Source organism: Mirounga leonina, unplaced genomic scaffold (genome assembly GCF_011800145.1).
Source record: "Mirounga leonina isolate KUSES-001 unplaced genomic scaffold, KU_Mleo_1.0 Mir_151, whole genome shotgun sequence".
Classification (NCBI taxonomy): Eukaryota; Metazoa; Chordata; class Mammalia; order Carnivora; family Phocidae; genus Mirounga; species Mirounga leonina.
Genome location: NW_023270377.1, coordinates 100,117,727 through 100,132,209, shown reverse-complemented (window position 1 = coordinate 100,132,209; position 14,483 = coordinate 100,117,727). Strand labels below are relative to the sequence as shown.

Genomic DNA, 14,483 nt, shown 5'->3' with positions numbered 1-14,483 from the left:
TCTATCTATCTATCTATCTATCTATCTATCTATCTATCTATCTATCTCTATGCTCATAAATCATGAAGGATACTGGTCTATCCTTTTCTTTTCCTGTAATGTCTCCATCTGGCTTTGGCATCAGAGTAATACTGACTTCTAGAATGAGTTGGGAAGTAATGTCTTCCATCTTCTGGAAGAGTTTTTGTGGATTTGTTATTATTTCTTCCTTAAATGAATTACAGAATTCCGCAGTGAAGGCATCTGCAGCTGGAGTTTTCTTTGTGGGAAATTTTTTAACCACAAATTCAATTTTTTAAATAGATATGGAGCTAGTGGAGTTATCTATCTCTTCTTGAATAAGATTTAAAGTTTGTGCCTGTTAAGGAATTTGTCCATTTAACTTGTTGAACTTACTGGCATAAAGTTTTTCATAATATTAACTTATTATCTTTTTTAAAAAATTTATTTATTTATTTATTTAAGGGAGAGAGAGAGAGAGACAGACAGCATGAGCCAGGGGAAGCAGCAGAGGGAGAGGGAGAAGCAGACTCCCTGCTGAGCAGGGAGCCTGACGGGGGGCTCGATCCCAGCACTATGGGATCATGACCTGAGCTGAAGGCAGACGCTTAACTGACTGAGCCACTCAGGTGCCCACTTATTATCTTTTTGATATCTGTAGAATCTGTAGTGATGGTACCTCTCTCAATACTGATATAGGTAATTCATGTCTTTTACCTCCCCCCCCCCAATCAATTAGAGCAGGTTTATCCATTTTATTGATGTTTCTCAAAAAAACAGTTTTTCTCTATTGTTTTTCTTTTTTTTATTTTATTGGTTTTCAATCTAATCTTTATTATTTCTCTTCTCTGCTTAATTGGATTTATCTGCTCTTCTTTTTTGAGTTCAAAGGGGTAGCTGAGGACATTAAGTCCCACCCTTACTTTCTACTGTAGGTGTATAGCATTATAAATTTCCCACAAAATTTTTTGTGCTTTCATTTTCATTAAGTTAAAAACACTTTCCAATTTTTCTTTTGATTTCTTCCTTGGACTATAGGCTGTTTTAAAGTATTTAATTCAGCTTCCAAATTTGGCGGGGGGGGGGGTATTTTCTAGATATCTTTATGCTATTCATTTCTGATTAAATTTCTTCAAAGTCAGAAAAAATACTTCATCTGATCTGAATATTTTCAATTTTATTGAGCCTTGTTTTATGGCCCCAAATATGGCCTATCTTGACAAACCTATATATACTTAAAGAGAATCTTCATTCTATTGTTTTTGATAGAGTGTTCTAGCAATGACAATTAGGTCAAGTTGATTGATAATGGTATTTAAATCTTTTATATCCTTACTGATTTTCTATTTATTTGTTCTATCAATTATTGAGAGGGAGGTGTTGAAGTCACCAACTATTATTGTGGATTTGCCTGGTGTTTTTTTTTTCCTTTGCCATTCAATTAGTTTTTGTTTCATGTATTTTGAAACTATTAGGTGGATAAATATTTGGAATTGTTGTGTCCCTTGATGAACTGCCCCTAACCTTAGGTTCCTAACCTAAGGCATGCTCTAAGTGTTTGTGGAATTAATGAATTAATAAATAACTACTGATATTTTCCAAGGAGTTTGAGTGTGACTCTGGAAAATTCCTATAATTCCTCTAGACCAGTTTCCTCACTTTTAGAATGGGGAGGGGATAGTAATGGTGAATCTGGGGGGGTTAAGAGATTGAAGAGTGTTTTTCAAACCTTGCTGTGGGGTACCCCACAGTTTTGCAGGGACACCCTCCCCAGGAGAGCTCCCTACCCACTGCCATCCCAGCAAGTAAGTAAGACTCTAGGTATTTTACATATTGACTTTTTATGTCAAGTTTCAGCTGATTTGAGGGCTCTGGCACTAAATGAAGTTTGAAAAGCACTGAATTAAACATCCTGTGAGGTTATCCCAGCTCCAAGATTCTGAGTCTCCAAGGACCACTCCTCTCAGCCAAGGAGAATTATGAGAAAATGCCCCATAATGGTCAAAGCAAACACCAAAGATCTCAGTAGGAAAGCAGCACAATTCAGAGGAAGAGTCCCTGAGGCAAACAACCAGGAAACAGGCAGCTATGAGCTCTAGCTCGTAGGTCGTAGCTCTCCCACTGACTGGCCGAGAGACCTTGGGTGTGACCATCAGCATCTCTGCTCATGGTAGAGATACAGATTCTCATTTGGAGATTCTCAAAAGGAGCCTTTCTCAACTAGTATCTAAGGTTCTTCTTAATTGTGTGTATGTGTGTGTCTGTCTTTAAAAACGTCAACCATAACTTGGGCAACTACTGTGGCATTTCACTGATGATCCCACTGTTACATAGAACCTCATCAGATGTCCTGTCTGGGTTTCATTCATCTAGGACTTGGGTAGCAGGAAATATAAGGGTAGGAGTGGGGACCCCACGAGGGCAGATTGGCATAAATGAAGGCCTGGGGAAGGAAGAAAGTGCACAAAGTTTGGCAGAGACTTATGCAGGGGTGCAGAGAAGGGGGCGGTTATGTTGTTGGCCTCACATACGCTTGGACTTAATTTGGAAGAAAATGGGGAGTCAGTGAAGAATGTGGAGCCGGACAGTGGCATGGTTAGGATGTGCTTCGGGGAAGTTAATTAAGTGTGGCTACAGGAACAAAGTGGAACAGAGAAATCTGGGAGGCAGAGGTATAAGTAGGGAAGGGATGCGCTGCCCAAGGATGGAATAAGGAATCAATAAAGCTCTGACTGATGAGGTTTGGGCTGCTTTACTTTCTCTTTCTGTTGTATTTTCTTTTTGTTTTTTTTTTCTTCTTTTTTTTTAACACATTCTCTCTCTTTCTCCACACAAATTAAAATTAATATAATTATTATGTATTATATAAACATAAATATACAATATTATATATTGTATAAAATTATAATTAAATTAATATACATTAAAGTTTTGAATATATGTAGTTCAGATAGCTTCAGATGTATATACACACATATATGTATGTATATATATATACACACACATATATATCATATATATAATTATATGAAATTAGAAAGGACCATAAAGCTATTGTCATAAACATAAATAAATGCCAGAATTGTCAAAAAGACAGAAGCGCTGATATTCTCCAAATGATAAATGCTGGTAAGCACTTCCAAGCATATAATGCTTGTAACTCCAAAGACGGAAAAATATTCCTAACTAATGCTTCTGTTTTTTCATAAAGTAAGTCTTAAAATAGAGGCACATAGAACATGAGACTTCTGCCAGTTGTCACTTACAAAAATATAAAGCGGGTCATAATTTGGAGACACGGCTAAGGCCTCAGGTGGTTTCATGCCCAAGACTGAGGTCTTGCCAGGGAGCTGAGGTGTGGCGTCCTGCTTTGGCAGAGTTATGATGGTGGCTTCATCCTAGGAAGGGACCAAGAGGTGTGTTAGCCCTGATGCCAGGAAAAGGAGGGGAAACGCGAGAGCAGTTCTTAAAGGCGGGGATGTGCTACCTCAGCCCCTTGCTTCAGAGCTCGAGCAAGCTTTTGAGGTTTGTAGCTTGTTGACGACTTCTGGACACAGAATGGCTGATATCCTTTAATTTTGTACAGTTGAGGAACCTGAGGTCAAAGAAGACAACCGATTGAATGTTCTTAAACAGCCGTCACCAATTAATGGGATCTAATTCTCAAAAACCATACTTTTGAGTTGCCTGATGGTAAAAGTCCCAGACCTGCTCCGGGTCCCTGCCCTGGGTCCCTGTACACATGTTGGGCATCTGCAATTACTGTCCTCTACCACGGGGCCTACCTGTAGAAATACACTGAACACTGGTTTGTGGATTTGAAATATTTATATTTTCAAAACCAGGAGTGGCTATATACGTCAAGGAAGGCCAACTAACTTTTGCTTACTTCATCTTGTGTTTTCTCTTAAAGTTTCTAATATATGTAGTTCAGGTAGCTTCGTGTATGCATACTATGTCGCATATCCACAGAGTAAAGGTCCTGGTCTCCAGAAACCACGTATGTTATACCTCGCACGTACCATAAAATAACAGCAGAAAAATATACACAGTATGCTATGATGTATAATGTTCAACAGAACAAAATTAATAAAATGGTACAATTCAAGTTCAAAAATATTTTGTTCACTTCACGAGAAACCCATTAATGAACACCGTATGATGGGTCTGACCTGCAGACTGAAGAAGGAAAAACTCTGCTTGATTTGAATTTCTGAAGGTTTAATTGGAACCAGTCCAAGGCCATCAGGAGCCTAAAATGTGGAAATTCAAAAACAGTGACACACGATCAACGCTGAGCAGAAGTCGCTGTGCTTCTGCTGTCACACATTCCGTAACCTTCCCGTGACCTCAGTTCTACCCGATGTGTGGGGCATGGAGGCCCTGGCCAACCTCTCCTCCTTGTCTCATAGTGTATGGGATCCTTTTTTATTTTCTACAGTTGTGGGTGCTGCCATGTGCCGCCCAGAATCCCCTGTGGGCTGAAAGGATTCAGTCTCCCTACCTCGAGGAGTCCTGTTGACAGAAACAGCTCTCAGGGGTCAGCCCTCTTCAGGAGCTGCCTCACTCCAGGTCATGTGCCCCTCCTAGGGCAGCGTGCCTCCACCCACGGTTGAAACAAAGATAGAAATGCTGGGTGCTCTCACCCCATCCCAGCTTCAGGGCTCCTCAGGAGTCCAACTGAGGCCTTTGGCCAGGATGGCTGTTCTCCTTCTCCCTGTCCACTCCAGCTCCCGCTGCCTCCCTTCCACAGGGGCTCATCCCCAAAGCACTGCTTTCCCACATGCCATCTGCCTCAGTCACCCAGATAACCTGGAACAGTGCCTGACATACTATGGACCCTCAATAAATACTGTATTTTGCCTAATCTAAGACACCCTCATTAAATTAATATGCTGCATTCTTAATACACCATTGCTTATATGACATGTACCGATTTTGAAGTTGCTAAATACAAAAAGAATTGATGAAATAAACTACCTATGGAATGAATTACAAAATTCTTTACAGACAGGAGTGCTGGGCATTCTGTCTTTCATCAATCCCGAGCAGCAGAGAAGTCTTTGTAGAACTAAGTAAGGCACCAGATGAATGTGTAAGATGAGAACTACTTAAAAATAAAGAGATGGGCTGCACAGCACAGTGATCTATTCATCACTATCATCCTTTTCGACCCATTAGTAGTTACTAGTATTATTATCATTTAGAGAGAGGGGAGAGAGTGTGCTTGTGAGTGGGGGAGGGGACGGGCAGAGGGAGAGAATCTTTTTTTTAAAGATTTATTTATTTTAGAGAGAGAGCATGTGAGCGGTGGCTGGGCGGGGGAGAGGAGGAGTGGCAGAGGGAGAGGGAGAGGGAAAGAAGCAGACTCCCTGATGAGCACCAAACCCCATGCGGTGCTCAATCTCATGACCCTGAGATCATGACCTGAGCCAAAACCAAGAGTCAGGGCGCTTAACCGACTGAGCTACCCAGGTGCCCCTCCACCCCATTGTGTTTATCAATGCTTGAAAATCACAGATTTATTATTCCCTAGGAACAACATAGTCTGATCTCTTAAGTCATTTGATGATCTAATGCAGAAAACACATGGAGTTTCTAAAGTTGGTCCTGTGATTCTTGAGTAGATTAACTTGCAATGTGTAACATATAATGTAGGATGTGCACGGCAAGTTTATTCTTTGAAACTAAAAAATTAATTTGCATGTGCGCTTTCAACATCAATTTAAACATGCTTTTTATTGCTAACTACATGAGCTTAGGCAACCTTTTATTACCAGCCATGTGACCTTGTGTCTCAGTTCCTTCCTCATCTATAAGATGATAAGCCTATCACATAGATTTGTCGAAGAGTAAATGCACTCATACAAGTGAAACACTTCAGGCACTGCCTAACTCATGGGAAGAGTTAGCTATTATTTTTATAGAGAAAGAGAGAGAAGTGAGTGTGAGCTGGGGGAGGGGGGAAGGGCAGAGAGAGAGGGAGAGAAGAATACTAAGCAGGCTCCACGCCCAGCGTGTAGCCCAACATGGAGCTCAATCTTACAAACCTGAGATCACGACCCAAACCAAAATCAGGAGTCAGACGCTGAACCGACTGAGCCACCCAGGTGCCCCTTATTTTTATTTTAATGCATCACTGTGCCCAGAAGGCAAGAAAATGAACTGTCATACCCCTTGCCAGAGAGAGAGAACTGTGAGTCTCATGGGTTAGAGTATTAGATCCTGGGGCCACCCTTCTCTGGCCTCTCCATTTGCCCATAAAGCAGAAGGGCCCAGCTGAGCAGAGCCCACCTCCCTAGGCCAGGCCCTCTCGGATTCTCCATCTGCCCCTTTGCTCTCAGGCCCTGTTCCTGGGCTGTCAGGAGGGGCTCTTGTTGGGTCCCAGGCTGGAAAGCACCCAGGCCAGGTTACCAGGGAGCTCGGCACAGGTGAATCAGGTGCCAGGCAGGTGGCAGTAGATGATTTCTGGTTTCCCATTGATCACAAGTCCCCGGGCACAGGTGTCCAGAGAGCCTCTCAGGAGGAAGCAAAGGAACAGAGACTGAGGTAGGTCTTGCCACGGATTCCACCTAACAACCATCTGATTGTGCCCAGTCCCCACCCCACAGCCTGACATCACCCACCAACTCGTTGGAGCTCTGAGGAGGACTGTAGGACGGGAAGGCGAAGGGCAGCACTTCCTTGGGCGATACAGAGAACTGGCTGGAATAATCGTCTTGACTGATCCGAGCCAGGAGGAATATGGAGGCATTCTTGTCTGTGGGAAAAAAGGAGCACTTTTGGGGAGTTCCTGGAGTATTTTTATGTGAAACCACCATCTTTAGTTTCATATTTGCCATACACCAATCAGTGGGCACTTGCCACACGCCATCTTGGAAGGAATATATATGTGTGTATGCATCCGGTCCCATTTCTAGTTTTCTTTTGTTCTTTATCCCACCCCTTCTCCAGTTTTTAAAGATTTATTTTTTACTTCCCAAAAACCTACAATTCATTAAGATGAAAGGATCTCTAATGAATATTCTTGGTCCTTGTCTGTAAAGAAAAAGATTACATTAAAAAAAAAGCACATGAAGACATTTTACAGGGGTCCATACATAATTCACAGATAAATTTTACAATATTTTAAACAAGCGTTTCTTCATTAGAAACATCAATACCGGACATAAGAATAACATAGGAGGGATTTTTTAAAAAGCATAATTAAAGAGCAGATAAAAAGGTTATGAAAAACAAAATACCCATCTGGATCTTGAAGGGGAGGAAGACAAGGAGCAGGTACTCAGGGCCTGAGCCTGGGACACCAGAGCTCCTTCTTCCCTCGGGGCCTTGTGGGTCTTGTGCCCCAGCCATAGTTTGGGGGAACGATCTGTGAGGAGGGACAGGGTCCTGCTGGACGCCATGCCCAGCGGCTGTTGGGTGTGTCCACAGGGAAGGGCTGCACAGGCTGCTTGTCCTCTGCGGGACTCCAAGCCTGCTGTCCGCCAGGCCACCCCTTTGGTACCCCTTTGGTACCCCTTTGGTACACCCTCCTTTGGTGAAGCCCAGCCCACCCCTTTTTGGGATGAATGGCAAGTCTTTCCTTGCCTCTGATGATGGACTCAGTAAACAGCACTGGATCAGGCCAAAAAGAAGGAAAAAAAGGATTAAAATGCAATAAAATGTTTTGAAAAACAAAACAAAACAAAACAAAACCACCCAACTAGATTTTGAAGGAGAGGAAGAATGAAGAGCCAGGCTTGGGGCTCAGGCTAGGGAGGGCAGGCAGGGTTTGGAAGGATTGGGACCTGCCTGTGGGTCTACATATGAGCCGTGGGGCAGAGAAGATGGGTGATGGGAGCCCAAAAGCCACTGAGGTGTGCCTCCAACAGCCCAGTCAACCCAGGCATCCGAGGACTGGAATTCCTTTAAGTAGCAAAGATCATATGAGATAAAAAGCTTTATGTGCGGGGCGCCTGGGTGGCTCAGTCCGTTGAGTGGCCAACTCTTGATCTCAGGGTCGTGAGTTCAAGCCCTGTGTTGGGCTCCATGCTGGGCAGGTAGTCTACTTAAAAAAAAAAAAAAAAAAGCTTTATGTGCAAATGCTAGATTGTGACAACACAAGATGTAGCCAGTGAGTCAATAAGTATGAATGTTGACCATCCTAGTCTCTCTGGTGACCAGAGAGAACCGAGGGCACAAAACAAGGGGTCAAACCACGGCCAAACTCCACAGCTGTCACAACTTGGCTGGGTCAGCAGGGCTGGCTAACTATCAGTTGGGCAGGCATTTCAGCCAAACCTGGCCTGGAGGTCTGATTTATGGTCTGGGTAGGCCTCCTGATGGTGCCCCCCCAAAGATGCCCACATTCTGTCCCTGATAGCTGTGATTCTGTCACCTTCCATGACCAAAGAAAGGGACTTTGCTGGTATGATTAAATTAAGGATCTGGAGATGGGGAGAGTGTCCTGCGTAGTCCAGGTGGGTGCAATGTTTTCACAGGATCCATGTGAGGAGGAGGCAGGAGGGCCAAAGTTAGAGGCAGCGATGTGACAACTCAAGCAGGGGGCAGAGTGATGTGAGGAAGGGACCTCTAGAAGCTGGAAAGGCCCGGAACAGACTTCTCCGCTGGGACCTCCAGAAGAAGCCAGCCCTGTTGACACCTTTGTTTTTAGACTTCTGACCTCCGGCAATGTGAGACAACACATTTGTGTTGTTTAAAGCCTTTAAGTTTGTGGTGATTTGTTACAGTGGCCATAACAACAAACAAACAAACAAAAAACCTAATGGATGTGATTTACGAAAATATTTTACCTCTACACAGCTAACCTCCTTATACAGGAAAGTCATGCTCAGAGGACTTAGGGTCGAAACTTTGCTGCACTTGGCAGATGTGCTCTACCTGTTATTACTGACTGTCTTCCTTGGCTCGGCTTTCTGCTTATGGTCTCCTTGTCCATGTTATGAATAGCAGTCAGCATACTGATTAACCTTCGATGAACCATGACCTGGAATTAGAAGGGATGATTTCCAAGTATTCATTGGTACATGCTCATTTTGGCATTCAACTTGATTCCCTTTCCCCAACCACGGCTAAGGGCTGAGGTCCCCGCTCTAAGTCAGAATGCACAGGGACCATGGCCCGCTGCCCTAGATGGAGGCCACGGGGACTTCAAGGTCTCGGCCATGTTGACTTGCCTGAATACAAAAAAAGACCAAGTTGTCATCTGGCCTTGTTCCACCCAATTTATGAGCCCTGTTTTTCTATTTCCAGAGTGGAAAAAATGACTAGTTCCACATTGCTTCTTTTCAGTGTATCTGAATAGCAATGCTCCCGCTGTGTTATTTTCAGAGTGGAGGGACCAAATAAACAGATGGTTCTGTAGGACTCGGGCTGTGGATTATGGGCAATGTTAGCTGTATACCACTGTGCTTTGCGTTCGGAGCGCGTGCTACTGGACGGGCCTGGAACCTGTGCTCAAAGCTGTGGCCGAAGGGACCATTTCATCCACGATGAATACCCCTTTCCATCCCGTAAGGGACTCTCATTTAACAAATAAATAGTATGAAGTGCCAATGCTGTGGCCTGTTCTGTCCTGCGGGCACCGAACCGACATTCTAAGTGTGTGTGTGTGCGTGTGTGTGTTGGGGGGGTGGTTACAATAAACATTTAAATGAATCAACAAGATAAATATCATGAAGAAAATAAAAGAGAGTAAATGCACGAGGGCATGACGGGGGTGGGGAGGCTGGGAAAGGGGGTGATCTGGCCACCGTTGCAAGGGTAATGACAGAAGACCTCACTGAGGAGGTGAGGTTTGATCTAAAACTGGAACGATGAGGAGAGAATGATCTGGGGAAGAGAATTCAGAGTAGAGGAACTAGCAACGATGAAGATCCCGCTTCAGGAACAGATGGGACATGTTTAAGGGACAGAGAGAAGTCCAGAGTGAAAAAAGTTGTGCATTTCATCCAATTGCAATGGGAAGCCTTTGGAGGGGCTTACCAGGGGAGGGGTATCATTGCCTTCCAGCTTTGGGAATACTACTCTGGCTGCCATGGGGGCCTGGAAGCAGGGAGGGCAGGGAGAGTTGCACTGGTCCAGGCGGGGTGGGGCGGGCGGTGATGGGGCTGTGGCTGAGCTGGGGAGAGGACAGGAAGTCATCAGGCTGGGGATGCATCTGCACCTTGATCTGACAGTCTTGCTGGGAGTGAGGGAAAGACTGAGCCATCGCTCAGTGCAAAGCACATAGCAGCTGACAATGTTTTTTTCACACTGGAGGGCTCAGCCCAGAAAGGCCAGGTGGTCCCACTTGTGGGGAAAAAAGTGGCCAGTCTCGCTGCTGTTGGCCCATTGTCAATAGCTGTGCCCTCCTCCCTCGGAGCACAGCTTCGCGCTGCCTCTTTCCACCACTTTCTTCCCCACGCTGAGCATCTTGCGGCCACCTCTGTTCTGAACATAGCAGCCCACCCAGACAGAGCCTCAGCAGGGACAGGGTCCCCCAGGGCCCTGGAGGTTGGTCACAGGTCACCGATCAGCGAGTTCTGCCTCTCTCCCCCTGGACTGTCCCCCATCCAGACTGAAAACACTGCTCGATGGATAACCTGCAACATAAACTTCTCGAGTCCCTTATACATATTCGCCCAGTTAATCTTCACAACAACTCTGAGACAGGTCTTAATGTGATCTTCAGTTACGGAGGAGGAAACTAACAGAGGTTATATAACTTGTCCAAGATCAGAAAGCTCATAAGTGGCATCAAGAATTAGGGGCAGAAGGGCGCCTGGGTGGCTCAGTTGGTTAAGCGACTGCCTTCGGCTCAGGTCATGATCCTGGAGTCCCGGGATCGAGTCCCGCATCGGGCTCCTTGCTCGGCAGGGAGCCTGCTTCTCCCTCTGACCCTCCCCCCTCTCATGTGCTCTCTCTCTCTCTCATTCTCTCTGTCTCAAATAAATAAATAAAACCTTTAAAAAAAAGAATTAAGGGCAGGGTTGCCTGGGTGGCTCAATCGGTGAAACGTCTGCCTTGGGCTCGGATCATGATCCCAGCGTCCTGGGATCAAGCCCCACATCGGGCTCCCTGCTCAGCGGGGAGTCTGCTTCTTTCTCTCCCTCTGTTCCTCCCCACTGCTTACACACCCATTTAAAAAAAAAAAAAATTAGGAGCAGGCAGCCTGGCTCCAGAGTCCAGGTCTCAGCCACTGCTCTGCCCTGCTTGAGGTATGGCTCTCCTCCGCGAGGCGGCCACACTCCAGTGGCTGGGACGAGAGACCTACAGGCAGCATAAGATGCAAGAGGCACCACGGAGATGGCTCAGTGCTAATGCTTGGGCTAGTTCTTGAAGAAAAAATAGGCTTGCGTTGGCCCAAAGGACAAGTATGCACAGAGGGAGGGGAAATGGAATGTCTTCTCAGTTGAAGGGTGAGGAGGTTTGCAGTAGGGAATGGGTTGGTGTGTTTGGGAGATGAGGACTGGGACAATACAGAAGATGGAGCTGGGGAGTGGGGGGGGAAGGTGGCACTAAGCTAGAGAGGTATGGCTGCCGTTAGAACAGGGAGTCACTTGACACCCTTTATTTTTTATCCTGATCATAGGAAGCCATTGGAGGCTCTAAGGAGCTGGGTGGAAAGCCAATGTGAGGGTGAAAAAGCCACAGGAGTGAGATGACACGTCTTGAATGGAAAGCCAGATGCCTGGATGAGATAAGATCCCACAGGAATTCTCAATTGTTCTCTCTAGAAGTAACTGATCAAAATCCAATTGTTCTAGAGTTACCACAGGACCCAGCAATTCTAGTCTTAGGTATATACCCAAGAGAATTGAAAACACATGTCCACAAACGTGTACACGAATGTTCATAACATTATTATGCATAATGGCCGAAAAGCGAGAACAACACAAATGTTCCAGCTGATGAATAGATACAATATGGCATATCTACACAATGGGATGATGGGATAGTATCCATCCATGAAAGGAAATGAAGTACTGGTACAGTACATGGATGAACCTTGAAAGCTAGCTGAGTGAAAGAGTGAAAGAGCCAGTTACAAAAGGCCATGTGCCCTATGATACCATGTTTATGAAATGTCCAGAAAGGGTGAATCCATAGAGACAGAAAGCCAATCAGTGGTTGCCAGGGACTGGGGTATGGAGAGAGGCCGTTAATGGGAACCAGGTTTCTCTTTGCAGTGATAAAAAATGTTCTAAAATTAATCATGGAATCGCTATGTCTTACACCTGAAACTCCTATAACATTGTATGCTAACTACACTTCAATAAAATTTTTTTAAATGTTCTAAAGTTAGATCGTGGTGATGGTTGCAGAACTCTGTAAATACATTAAAAACCACCAAACTATATACTTTACAATAGTGAATTTTATGGTAAATGAATTATATCTCAATAAAACTGTTTATAAAAAAAACCTCATTGTTCGATTTTCTTGTGCTGAGGACTAAACAAATTAAAATTTCTGTTTGGTGCTGGGACTTACCTTGCGAGCGGCTTGTTGAAAGCGCTTTTGTGCCCTGAACCTGTTGACCCAGGTATTATTAATGAGTGGATCAAAATTAGGATGGAATTCCTTGATTTTCTGTGAAAATAGAACATAGGCACATCTTAGATTTAAATTTTAACTCCAGGTAGGAGCATTTAATAAAAATGTTTTTGAGTTTGATCCTAAATCAAGTGATGATTTGTCCTGCCATGGAATGAGCGTTTATTCCACACTTTTAGAGTACATAGCAGTATAGGGAATACTTCTTGGGTTGGGGGCTAAAAGTGGGATTTGAGATTTGGGTTTTAAGAAATTGACAGTGTAGGGGCGCCTGGGTGGCTCAGTCAGTTAAGTGTCTGCCTTCAGCTCAGGTCATGATCCCAGGGTCCTGGGATCGAGCCCCACATTGGGCTCCCCGCTCAATGAGGAATCTGCTTCTCCCTCTGCCCCCTCCCCATTCTTGTGCTCTCTCTCACTCTCTCAAATTTTCTCATTGTCACGATTAAAAATTGGGGTTTTAGACACTATCACATGACAGAGGACGCTCAGCTGAGGGGGCCACTGTCCCCATTTTATGTTTGAGGAGACTGAGGCACAGAGGCTAAGAGGGCTTTTCCCAGGTCCCAAATCTGTGAGAGAGCTGGGACCAGGACTCTGGCTTCTGGCCTCCTGTCGTGTATCCTTCCCACCAAGGGCAGGGGGCAAGGAACAGAGGCCCAGGACCCTCTGCAGACAGAGGCTTGGAGAGCAAAGGGAAACAAAAAAAGGAGACTAGGAAGGAGAAAGTAGAGGGGCTTCCAGGAGCCAAAGAATTTAATGCTGTTGATTTCAAGGGAAACATTAATTATGATTTTTGATGTTTCACTTGCAAATATATAGTAAAAAAACACTCCAAAAATATAAATTAAAATGTAAATGTAAATTAAAACTTAGTAAATATCTCTTGGTAAAAGCATTTCTATAAAATTGTTTAGTGTTTTAAAAATAAAAATATAAAGGGCTGCTGATAATTAGCTCCCAAATAAAGGAAAGTTACCTACTTCTTCTAGATTGTGAACAACCCGTTTCTGGTTGACTTCTGTCTTGATGCGCTGAAATTCCTCATCCAAAACAGGATCTCCTCTATCTAGCTGGGTTTTTTAATCACCAAAAATATTAAAATTGAATACAAATACACACAACTGTATATCTCTTTAAAACTGACAGAAACCCATCAAAGGATCAGTAACACCGAGACGTGAGGTTTGGTTGGGAGTGGGTGACAGAGGGTTAAAGTGACCATTATAATTACACTCACTGTTCAAACACAGGGGGTTGTAACAGCTGAGCAGACGCAGAACTTTATTTTCATCACCAGGGGACATGGCTCTGGGAAATCATTTTCAAAGCATTTAAAACTCACAGGAAGGATTTTAAGAAACTGTGTAACCATGGGAGTGCAGAGATTTCGTTTAGAAAGAAACTTAAAGTTTCAAGCTCCTTGGAGCTGATTATCCCAGTATGGGGTTTAACAAAGGTGCATAATTCCTCCCCTCTCCTGGGTGGTGCAGGTGAATTGGGATCTGCCCCTTCCCTGGAGTAAGTGTCCTCCTCCAGGCTGCTCCCCATCCCCGGGGCCCTGAAGCTGTCTGTCCTATTCCCCAGGAGCCATGGGACACTCCCCCCGGAAGGCTGGCTGGCTGGGCTTGATTGGTGTCTGCATACACCTGACTCCATGGAAAAAGGAACTGTGTCCACTGCAAAAGCTTGTTAGTTTTTACCTATCTGTGGTTTTTATTACTTGTTAAATTACTTCCAAATCTAGCTTGGCTTGTATGTACGCTGTTTGCAATCATTTTTAAAGACTTAACTGGAAGCAATCTATTCGGATCACCACATTAACAAGAGACACAAGAGAGTTGTATGATTGTCACCAGGTGGTGAGCTGTCTAGCTCTGATTTGCACATATCAGGGAGCTGAGTCTGAGACTGTGGACCTTAACTCAAAAGACAGATTTTGTGGG

At 44.4% G+C, this 14,483-nt stretch overlaps 1 protein-coding gene across 1 annotated transcript in view; it reads right to left on the bottom strand.

The window, feature by feature from the left end:
• CFAP221 (cilia and flagella associated protein 221) overlaps nt 1-14,483 on the bottom strand; it is an 86,433-nt gene that overhangs the window by 16,589 nt on the left and 55,361 nt on the right. Inside the window, exons 12-18 of the mRNA XM_035006548.1 lie at nt 13,521-13,610; nt 12,478-12,576; nt 8,884-8,989; nt 6,627-6,760; nt 4,173-4,253; nt 3,488-3,595; nt 3,267-3,398 (exon numbers count right to left, since the gene is read on the bottom strand). Of these exons, the coding sequence (XP_034862439.1) occupies nt 3,267-3,398; nt 3,488-3,595; nt 4,173-4,253; nt 6,627-6,760; nt 8,884-8,989; nt 12,478-12,576; nt 13,521-13,610 (750 nt within the window). The remainder of the gene's footprint in view (nt 1-3,266; nt 3,399-3,487; nt 3,596-4,172; nt 4,254-6,626; nt 6,761-8,883; nt 8,990-12,477; nt 12,577-13,520; nt 13,611-14,483) is intronic.